The sequence below is a fragment of the Lissotriton vulgaris genome, chromosome 5 (assembly GCF_964263255.1).
Source record: "Lissotriton vulgaris chromosome 5, aLisVul1.2, whole genome shotgun sequence".
Lineage (NCBI taxonomy): Eukaryota > Metazoa > Chordata > Amphibia > Caudata > Salamandridae > Lissotriton > Lissotriton vulgaris.
The window spans coordinates 619,343,303-619,355,322 of NC_141693.1; the positions used below are offsets into that span (position 1 = coordinate 619,343,303).

Consider the following 12,020-nt stretch of genomic DNA (forward strand, 5'->3'; position numbering starts at 1 on the left):
ATAGAGCTGAGATGCTTCAAGGGGAAAGGTAATGTTTATAGTTAAGGCTGTTGTGTGCTAGGGGAAAACCAGCCAGGACTGGTTCTTATCGGAAGAATGTGTTTGTCTCTTGGGCCCAGACGTAACAAGCAGATGATCACTGCGGCTGCGCAAGGGGCCCTGGAGCTGGCACAGGAATTCGGTGGGAGGCAGCCCTCTGTTGGAAATTTCCATGAGGGAAGAGCATTCTATAATAGTGAAGTGCAGAGGCGGAGTCAGTTAGTTGAGTTGAAGTGGAGGAGCGGAAAGTGTTGAGTTGAATTGGAGGAGCGGAGAGTGTTGGTAGAGTTGGAGGAGTGGAATTGCAGGAGGAGAAGAGACAGAAGATGCTTGGAACAGAGAGAAGACAAACAGACAGTCAGTGAGCTGGAACTGAAGGAAGCAGTCAGAAGCAGTTACTTATCAGGAGGAGTTGTGAATAGCTGGAGTCTGAAGTAATGCCTTTTAGAAGAGACTGAAGTTATATCGTGGATTAACCTGTGGGAGCAGCTGGAGTTAATTGGACATTGGCACAGAGACATTTAAACAGAGTGATAAAGCTAGTGGAACAAACGGTTATCAGAGCGGCAGGAACCATTAGATTGAAGTTGGAAGGTGGAGAGAGTCCGTGGGGGAGAGAAATCCAGTGCAAAGTGATCAGCGCAGATGTGTGTCCAAGAGTGCAGGAGAGAATCTAAGACGAGCTAAGGCACAGATGAGAGAGGAGCCCAGATGACAGCTAGAGCAAGACTTCATACTCCCAAGGTGACCTCGTTCCTTACTTTATAAATATTAACCTTGTGCTCATACTGTATGTCTAATCCTTTTCTTTCAGCGGTGTGTTAAAGTTCCTGTTAGTTGTAGAGACCCCGCAGATTTGTGTATTGTTGTTGTAATAAAGATACCCCAGTTCTTAGTGTGCATGTGTTGTTCTTATGATAGAGAGCGTTTTTACTCCTGCATACAGTGTGTCCACTATTCCAAAAGCACAGGTAACCTTTTCTTCTAGTCAGATGTTACAGCCAGAACAGATGCTGCCCCTGATCCGGTAAGTCTGAATAATTAGGGAGAGAGAGGAGCCCTTGAGCTAGGGAATTATTGACACTAAGTGATTCGGCCATCCCATAATATTGTTGTAGTAGCAAACCTTTAGTGGATAGTGAGAGAGACTTCCCAACATAGAGAGAGCTAAAGGTATTCATAGGAAAGTGGTCGTCGTTGGTAAGCAGCGTTAATGAGAACACCAGGTGGGAGACTGGTGCCTAGGTCCGCCGGATTGTGGACCGGAAAGTAAGTAAGCGAGCACTGGGGGGGAGACCAGTGTATAGTTCCGCCGGATTGTGGACACAATAGAAAGAGAGTGAGCACTGAGGCTGCAGCTCAGTGTGTAAGGCCCGCCGGATTGTGTGTCGAGTGAGCACTGGTGGTGATCAGTGTGTAATGGTAGATAATCAGAACTGCCCCAGGGTAGATTAGTCTGGACCCATGTGGTCGCAAGACTATGAGGTATGAGTGTAGTGTAGGGCATGGACGTCCTTAGTAATCAGTGAGTATTCCTAGTAATCCCTATAGATTTAGTGGTGTTTCTAATGATATGAGCTTGTATATTGCGAGTTCCCCATCCTCAGGTAGGTACCCAGGTGCCTGGATAGATGGTCCTGAGGAGGGAGGTGGTTACGTTCCGGCTGGGTTGGAGGGGCTCTCAGGAGCTGATCCCATCTAGTCTGAGAACCTGGTCGTTACAGACATGTGAAGCAGTAACGATGTTGGGGGTTAATGAAGAATCAGTACTGTGGATTTAAGCTGAGGGAGAGGGTGTTAGAATATCTATGCTGAGGTGAGAAAGGTAGGAGCAATCAGATATGGAAGTAGAAGATTTTTGTTTGGGAGTTCATCATTAACGAGTTGAGTACCATTAACAGTGTTAAACAGGGGGGAGGAGCCTAGCCTGCAACCATGATGGCCGCTTAGGCTCTCGGCTCCGCCGACCTTCTTGCTTTGCACGACCCTCCTGTTCATCATCCTGATTTCGAGTCGTGTTTACATGCGGGAGAACTGATGCTGCTTTCGTTGGCGTGTCCCCGGGATCTTTGCCGGATGTAACAGCGGCGGAACATCCTCGCCTAATCTACGGCCCTCCTACCCATGAGACCGGGGCTTCGAGTGTTGGTGACGGCCAGCCCCTGATGCAATAACAACGGCCACTCGAGACGGGGAGGAGCCGGCCGGCCGGAGGGAGTCTGCCGAACTGTCCCTCCCTTGCTGTGGCCATCCAGACCACCCAGCGGAGTTGTTTGCCGGTGGAACATTGTGGCCCTGGGAGAATACAATGTATCTGTTTCTCCGCTTATGAACCGCCCGGGCACTTTCCTTATCTTCCTCGAGACATTGTGGGCGACATCTGGAGCATCACGGACTCTGCGACTGGCACTGGGGGCTCTTGACCGCGATTGCGGGACCAGGCGACCACTGGGGCCGCGTCCACGCCACCGACCACAGCATAATGCAGACCGCTATCCCAGTGTTCCCGACCCGACTTTACTCCGGCGAGTGGCAGTTTGATGACCGGTTGGTGTACGGGGAGCCTCGAGTGAGGACCGCCGGAGACTATACTTTTTGGGCAACGCCAGGGATTCTTGAAGTATTGGTTGCCCTAGGTACTTTGCGCACTGCCCTGGATTGTAGTGCCCGAGACCTGGGGAGCCGGCTGGATGCCATTGCTCCCATTGTGCGCCTCGCTACACGTGGTGACTCCCGACTGCGGGCCGCTGCGCCACACCCTGTACCCGAACACAAAGAACTGGTTACCCCGGTGGATGTGGGAATGTCAGGGGACCATGATCTAGAGCAAGCCATGGAGCTGATCGTTGCTGGTGGAAGTGGGTCAGGGGATGGTGGACATGCACCGTGGCTTGAGGATCGGCTCTGGACAATGCGCCCGGCCATTCAACTGTGGACTGAGGGGACGACTCTCCCCCTTCTCCTGAAACTGTTGCTGCCGGACTAGTCCGTGGGCTCTGGGGGATTATTGCTACACGTCGAACTCCCGCACATCATCGTGGTTCATTCACCATTGTCCATGGCTGGCTTCGGTGGGCAGCCTAACGTACCATCAGGGCCACCTCGATCACCCACTCCATCTAAAATGGCGGCTGGCCGTATGGATTCCTTTGTTACAACTGACCGTAAGGGACAAGGCTGAGAATGTTTTCTTGAGCACTGGTGCATGGACGGCTGGTGACTACGTGGGACGGGCGGTATATTGACTGATTCGGATCTTTATTCTGTACTGTTTTGTGGGTCTGGGCTCGAAGAGTGGGCGGCCGGGAGCCCGTATATTCATCCTTTTCTCCTCCTCCGCTTTCTTTCTTCTTTTCTTACTACATTTCGGGTCTCCTATTTAGGGCGACGGACACACTGCTGGGGGGGGGGTAGGCCGTAGCCTTCTGCAGGGGTGCGGGGTGGGGGGATGGGGGAGGGGTACTTTCTCTTTTCTCTTGTTACTTTTCTGTTCCTCTTTCTATGGCCCTTTTTTCCTTTTTCTCTTATTGCATCACTGTCTCCTGAGGTTTCTGCAGAATTATCAGTTCGTTCAGTGGGGTTGCGGTTTGTTATGTACCATGTTTGCACTGATACCTATCCTGCTTAGCGTAATTCGCCTCCACCACTCCCACTGTAATTGTGTTGCTCAATGACTTTTTGCTATGTGCTTTCAACTGCGAGACCTGATACGATTGTGTAGCATTGATTTTGTGACCTATACATGATAAAATGAACCTCTTTAATCCTGATTGCCTACGCTGATGCATGTTATATCCTGAACTTTAGGTGGAATCCCTGACCTTGGTCTGCTGCATTTGTTTTACCTAACCTTGCCATGTGATAATCATGTCGTGTTTAGTGGCCGGCCAAGACGGCTGTAGGCCTCTGATTGTACCTGCTTTTCAGATCAATAAAGGTTCCCAAAAATTTAAAAAAAAAAAAAACAGTGTTAAACAGACTGATGTGTTTGAAGGCGAGGCATGAAGGAGAAGAAAGAAAAATCTGTTTGAGTTTCATAGGCGTATAGATTGAAAAAGAGGCTGGAAGGGAATGCAGAAGGAGGAATCTCACGAATGTGACCTGTGGTAACTGGTTGGAGTTGGAGTTATTATGTAAGGAGCACCAGGAGAGTGACAAGAAGTGGTTAAATGTTTAAGAGGAGAACCAACTGTCTGCCTTTTATATGACTGCTAGGTTGACTTGAGTTGGGAGAATGGTGGAATGGTCAACTGTGTTGAACGCAGCAGAGAGAAGTATAATATGAGTAGAACAGAGATGGTTGTGGTTAGCAGGCAGGTAAAAGTATTAGTGACAGTGTATAGTGGAAATTGTGTAAACCAGAATGGAGTGCATTTAGTAAGTTAGGGGAGGAGTGGGAGTGCTTGGTTTGATTGACTTTCAAGGCTTTTGGAAAATTGTGAGGCTTGAATTGTAGGTAGTCATTAGAGAAAGATAAAGAGGATCAGCGCTCTGATTTTTTTAATAGGGTGAAAGTACTGCATACTTGAGGCATTTCCGAAGAGGAGTGAACAGCTCTATTGAGAAGACATACAACAGAGGATGCAATGAGCTGTATGGGTAGTGGATGGGGTGCTGTGTAGGAAGATAGGCCTTTAGGAGGCTGCAGAGTGTTTTCCAGACAGTTCAGATTTTAGATTAAAAATTGGAATACAAGTTCTTGGCTTTGAGTTTGCTCTGGGTCTTGCAGGTGGGAGCAGAGAAATGAATTGATGGTGAGGGTTGGCTTCCGGGGTTGTGATTAGCGGAAGGTGACTACATGAAGGTAATACGTTGCTTTCATTGAGTTAGGAACTGACTTTGCTTGCGTATAGAAGGCCAGTGCGATTAAGGGCTGTGGGAGGGAGGTAAAGAGGGAGGGGGAAGATGGGTAGAGGGTGAGAGGGAGGGAGGGTGGGTGAGAGAGAGAGAGACACACTTTGATGTTTTCATATAAAAGGTTTACCTTATATGATATTTCTAACCCCAGCTTATTGCCTTACAGGAAGAAATTGCAAAATACGATAAAATATGTGAAGAAGCGTACACAAACTCTAAAGATAAGAAGATTCTGAATATTAAGCACTGGCTGGATTCACCTTGGCCAGGTAAAACATGCTTTGTTGTTCACTGGCTTGAAGTATTCGTATAAGCTATCTAGTTATCATGTTGTCTTGTTACCTTTGCTCTCTCAGCCCAGATGGGATAGCTTCCTTACTATTTAGATAAAAATTTGATTTCCATTTTGAGAAAGCCGAGGACAATTACATTACCTTCTTGACTGATTCAATGACCAGCTTAGGATTAAATCAGCTGGTCAAATTTCTCACTCACCTGGCAGGATATACATTGGATGACATTTTTTCCAACTATCCAGGCCTTCAGGTACTGGACTCTCTAACACTTTTGTGGTCTGATCAGAAGCTGTAATGTTTACGATTAATCAACCTCGGTCTTCTCCCAGGAGTGTCAGGAACCCCCACGGTACCAAGGGCAGGGCCTGGCAGAAAGTCAGTCCATCTGCCCTACATTCTGCCCTGTCACATCCCTTGTTTGAAATTAAGGTCAGTACTGTGACAGATCTTGACTCAACCATACATAACTACTCTGCCTGGCTAGGAAGGACAATTGACATCTTCGCACCAGAAAAAGTTTTTATTAATCGCAGGAACACTCCTTCGAAACCTTGGTTCTCTTAGAGCTTGAGAGCCCAGAAACAATTGTACAGAAGGAAGGAGCAAATCTGGAGATTTAACTATGATCCTCATTAAAGAGAGATTTATAAGCAATCAATCGCAGAGTATAAAAAGCAGATACTAGAGGAAAAAACCGAAATATTTTAATACTGTGAAAAGTTTGGCAAAAATGCCTATCCCTAACAGTTGCGGCTAAGAGTTTTGTAATATCTTAGCCAATTTTTTTCAGTCAAAAGTAAAAGAAGTGTATGACTCATTTTTAACTAATAATCAAACATCTGCCACTGTCCTGACAGTCAAGAGAGGGCATCCCACAACTGCTGTTTTTTTAATAAATTCTATATGCTTAGTATAGAGCAGGTCTCTAATCTAATCAGAAGCACTAAATCCGTACCTCCATTAGACCCTTGTCCTCCAAAAATGCTCATCTTGTTGCAGAAATGCTAAGCGTTCAACTGACTACAATTTTTAACAAAACAATTAACACTGGTTACTTCCCTCTCAAATGGAAGAAGGCTTCCATTCTACCTTTAATTTAAAAAAAAATTGTTTTGATCCACAAGAGCTTAGTAGTTATAGACCTATCTCTATGTTACCTTTTCCAGCTAAACTACTGGAGAAAGCTTTATACACAGAACTTAGTTATTCATTGACCCTCAAGGCTTGCGTGACTCCACTCTATGGATTCCGAAATGCATATAGTACGGAGACAGCGTTGGTAGCCGCTTCGGAGGAGACAAGGTCCATCCTAAATGGAGGCGGAAAGGCTGCATTGATACTATTAGATCTCTTGGCTGCCTTTGACACAGTCAATAATACCATTCTGATTGACCGGCTAGCTGAGTCAGGAATAAGCAGCCTTGCCCTTATCTTGATAGAATTCTTAGTGCAACACGTTGCATTAGAAGATTTAATTTCTGATCAGTTTTGCTTGCCATGTGAGATGCCTCAGGGCTCCTCATTGAGCCCTACTCTTTTCATTCTTTGTCACTCCACTGGCCTAGCCTTATCAAATCTTTTGGGTTCTCTTTGATGTCATATGTCAATGATAACCAAATAGTGTTTCAGCAATCCTGAAGATTATGCCTCAAGAGTCAACGCCTGTATGTCTTAAATAGGCAGCTGGATAAAGTTAAATTGTCCAAAGCTTAACTCAGGGAAAACGGTGGTCCTTCTCCTGGGCAAAGATACTTCAATTTGGTCACCAAGCAAGGAGCCGCAGTAAATGGGGGCCTTTCCCTCACCAGTCCAAAAAGTGAAGAACCTGGGTATTGTCTTCGACAATAAACTTAACTAGAAAGATCAGGTTAATGCTCTTGCCTCATCAGTATTCTTCATTTTAGGAATAATTAGGAAATTTGCCCCTTCATACCCTCAGACCTACAGAAAACAGTGGTTACCCCTCTTGCCAAACTGAACTATGGGAACTTAATGGGCATTCAGAAAAGATTCCTTCATAAATTACAGAATGCATCGGCTAGACTTTTGTAGGGAATCTCAAAATATCAGTCTGTGTCGCAGGACCTGATTAAGCTACACTGGCTTCCAGTGGCAAAGAGGATAGAATTTAAGGCTCTCTGGATAGTTTTCAAGGCACTGCATAACATCGGCCCTGGCTATCTACAGGACGTATTTATTTGGCGTATGTTCCATCCAGAATACGTAGATCCTCGGAAGCAAAGTGTTTAGTGCTCCCAAGGACCAAACAAGCTTCATTGTGGGGGGTGTGGGAGGGCAGACGTTTCCTGTTGAGCATGACAAAGCTGTAGAACTCTTTCCCCATGGATCCACGGACCTAAAGAACTGCTCAGACCTCCTGTCCTTCAGGAATTCTTTTTAAGACCTGGCTTTTTAATCATTAGAGAAGCATCGTTTTATTGTTTCATCCTGGGCATTCAAGCGCTATATAAAATTTAAATTGAATCAAATCAAAATCACTTCTGTGCCAATATCAATATTTCATATATGCATTGTTTGTACTGATTAATTTCTTTCAATTCATGTTAACTTTTACACTTTAACCTAGCCCTGATGATTCAAATCTCTCTGCAGTAATTACACACTTCTCCAGTTGCCTGTGTATTACCTTTGAGCCTATATTTTTCCCAATAGATTTCTGAAAACCTGAAAAATAAGAGGTGTACTGGTGAAATTTTGTTATTAGTACAGAAAGAAGAAACATACGTTTTTGTAAAGCACCACTAGTGATTTGTCTTTGTTCACCTTAACCCCTTCGATGCTCATGACGAGCTCAGCTCGTCATGAGGTACACCTCTCGTACCCTCATGACGAGCTGAGCTCGTCATGATTGCATTGTTTTCTGAGTTCTTCAGCACAGTAGGGGAATTGCTGCAGCAATGATGGTATTAATATTAATGCCTATCATCAAATGCAGACATTAGCACCAAATATAATTCTCAATTAAATTGGGCGCTCATTCTAATCCTTTTATGCATTGCAACCCGTTTTTTTAAATGAGAAAAGTAGTGATGCAGTCCACACAAACATGGTTCTTATTATGGTTACTTCCATAGATATTTCTCATCAGATTTCAAAGAATGTGACAGTGAAAATTTAAATTAATATAAACAATAAGACATGGAGTACATTATCACTGATTTTGGAAAAATTCAAACATCCTTACTCCCATTTTTCTATTGACAAAACTATAATGAAAGCTTGCCGAAATAGCATTGACATATTCTCCTGTATATACATTATATGGCCCTTATCACCCTAAAAGTAGCAATACTGATGGATATTTTTAACCACAGAGTCCTCATTTGTGGAATTCCCAGATATGCTAGACTAGATCTGGAACTTTTTCAGCAATTGCATGGTAACTGGCACGGTGTCCAGAAGTGATTGCCCGGGGATGTATATAGTACTACCCCTGCACAGTGATGTCATGTCCTTTTATTCTGTTCCCTGTGTCGCAGACCCAGTTCTTTGCGCTCAGAGGTTTTGGTGGTGTCTTGCCCATCCCAAATTTTTCTTTTTTAAAACAGTGTGCTAGGAAAATGTTTCCCCTGAAGCCTACAGGCTTCAAACCGTGCAGAGACTACATGAGGCTGATGTGGATTAGAGATCTGCATGAGATCAGCCTGTGCTGATTAGGGTCCAAGCATGGCACTGAGGTTTGTGAGAAATGCTCCTTGATGGATCTGAAGACCAACATGGTGCGCAAGGTGACACTTTATGTTGCCACATTATAGAGAACAGTGGTCCCTATTCTGAAAAGAAAATACACAAGAGGGGATAATCATACACTAAATAGTAAGTATGTCTTTTGTCCAGCCTGACAAGAATTTATTTTCACATAGGTTTTCAATAGTAGCGTTTATGGAACAATTAATAACAAGTGGGCACAGCCGTGACCCACAAAACACAAGACAAAACAACGAAACAGATTAGCCAAAAGGCAAACAAAATGGGTCTGTACACTTGTACTCAGTTAGACAGGCATAGATCAATTTCTTAACACCATTGCATACTATAATATAGCTCAGTCTTATTGCATATGGTGTATTGGTGTCCACGACGTTTCAATGCCAACATTACATACTGTATTTACTAGAGGGGTTTTGTCCTACAGGACCAGGCGGGACAAATTCATAATAGTAAATCACGGATGCCTGGTCTCGAGTTTAGTGCTGTTTTTTATTTATCAGCAAGTATGAGCTCTTTATTGAGTTGGGAGACTCATTGTTACTTAACTCATTTGAAATGTTTTTCTTACTTATACATTTCAGTAAGAGGTTGTAACACATCCTTCAAATCAATTTATGCATATAAATCAAAATTCATAAATCAGTTGCACGTGAAGAAATCATAACATGAATGGTTGCATAAACATTACACACATAGCATGAATCAACTTTATATAAAGGTACGCCAGAATTTTTAAAGTTCAGTCCCTTCACTTAATTCCTTTTGTAAATTTTAGGACTGAGACACACTATAGGCTTGTTGCTTATAAAAGTTCAAAAAAGTCCTGCGTTGCGGGACATCCTTTCTATTTAGTGCCTTGTAGTGGGTTCGAGAAATAGATCACGTTTTGGAAATGCCGACGCGTTTCCAAACCCGATATGGTTACTCTGGTTTTTCCTCAGGGCAAACCTGGGTACCTGGTGAATTAAAAAATCAAATTTTAGTCTCTGCTCTGCTCTTTCTCGTATTCTAGATATATTTACATGGTAGTGGGGCATGAAGTACCTGTTTGTTTCGAATACGCGAAGTCGTCTATGTGGTTATTCCTGACCTTGACTCTGTATCAAGAGAAAGGAGACCATCAGTTGTCGCCTTATCTCTCTCTGTTATAAACACATGGGCATATCTGTTTTTAATTACCACTTACTTAATGTTAAGGTGTGTGAGCACAAATCGTTGTTCTGAAATCGATCGCGCTGTCTTCTTGAAGCGGGCACTGGCAGGGATGGATTTCCGCGTTAGGCTGGTGGGCGCGTCTCCCTTGCTAGGGTTGCGTCCTCGTTCGGGTTTGGTCAAGGTCAGGAATAACCACATAGACGACTTCGCGTATTCGAAACAAACAGGTACTTCATGCCCCACTACCATGTAAATATATGTAGAATAAGAGAAAGAGCAGAGCAGAGACTAAAATTTGGTTTTTTAATTCACCAGGTACCCAGGTTTGCCCTGAGGAAAAACCCGAGTAACCATATCGGGTTTGGAAACGCGTCGGCATTTCCAAAACGTGATCTATTTCTCGAACCCACTACAAGGCACTAAATAGAAAGGATGTCCTGCAACGCAGGACTTTTTTGAACTTTTATAAGCAACAAGCCTATAGTGTGTCTCAGTCCTAAAATTTACAAAAGGAATTAAGAGAAGGGACAGAAATTTAAAAATTCTGGCGTACCTTTATATAAAGTTGATTCATGCTATGTGTGTAATGTTTATGCAACCATTCATGTTATGATTTCTTCACGTGCAACTGATTTATGAATTTTGATTTATATGTATAAATTGATTTGAAGGATGTGTTACAACCTCTTACTGAAATGTATATGTAAGAAAAACATTTGAAATGAGTTAAGTAACAATGAGTCTCCCAACTCAATAAAGAGCTCATACTTGCTGATAAATAAAAAACAGCACTAAACTCGAGACCAGGCATCCGTGATTTACTAACATTACATACAAGGCATCATCTTCAGGACAATGGAATGAAGCATTGTAGTCTTGACAATATAATATATTGTGCCTTTTTTTCAATACTAAGGCAGGGGGTTTAAATTGCATCTCACGTGTTTCTTTGAGGCGCGTGGGCCTTCACAATTTGATTACGGGTGGTCGGTTTGCCAGCAATTAAGGTATCAGTTCCGTATTTCAGAACGACCAAGCACGATCGCGTTAGCTGGGGGCCAGACGATGAATAATGCACAACCGCATTATTGCGGTAGTTGTGAGCTGGATGGCTCAATCTACTTCCGTGTTGCTTCCCAAGCGATTGTGAAGGCCCACGCACCTCAAAGAAACATGTGAGACGCAATTTAACCTCTTAGGTGCTGCAGCTATTCCAACGGCCGACGGCACCACTACCTCAGGAGTGCTGCCGTCGGCCGTTGGACATTCGAACCTCACCTGCGCAATGGATTGTTCAGCACTGGAGCTGGACGTTCCATAGCTGCTAAGAGGCTAAACCCCCTGCCTTAGTATTGACAAAAAGGCACAATATATTATATTGTCAAGACTCCAATGCTTCATTCCATTGTCCTGAAGATGATGCCTTGTATGTAATGTTGGCATCGAAACGTCGTCGACACCAATACACCATATGCAATAAGACTGAGCTATATTATAGTATGCAATGGTGTTAAGAAATTGATCTATGTCTGTCTAACTGAGTACAAGTATACAGACCCATTTTGTTTGCCTTTTGGCCAATCTGTTTTGTTGTTTTGTCTTGTGTTTTGTGGGTAACGGCTGTGCCCACTTGTTATTAATTGTTCCATAAACGCTACTATTGAAAACCTATGAAAATAAATTCTTGTCCGGCTGGACAAAAGACATACTTACTATTTAGTGTATGATTATCCCCTCTTGTGTATTTTCTTTTCAGAATAGAGACCATTGTTCTCTATAATATGATACTGCCCAAGGTCCCTATGGTATTACCTTTGGGTTCCCTTGTCCTTGTATAATAGTACTTTATGTTGCCAAGCATAATAAACGAGATAGGTCATGCTGTGATTCCTGGGTCCGCTCGTACTGCAAGTCCTGGGTCCACTCATGTTCCAAGCCCCA

At 43.8% G+C, this 12,020-nt stretch overlaps 1 protein-coding gene across 3 annotated transcripts in view; it reads left to right on the forward strand.

Annotated features, from left to right (window-relative positions):
* The window catches only part of OGDHL (oxoglutarate dehydrogenase L), a 707,295-nt gene that overhangs the window by 309,518 nt on the left and 385,757 nt on the right, over positions 1-12,020 (forward strand). For all 3 annotated transcript variants that reach the window (XM_086922073.1, XM_086922074.1, XM_086922075.1), the window contains one exon: positions 5,063-5,165. In XM_086922073.1, coding sequence (XP_086778199.1) covers positions 5,063-5,165 — 103 coding nt within the window. The remainder of the gene's footprint in view (positions 1-5,062; positions 5,166-12,020) is intronic.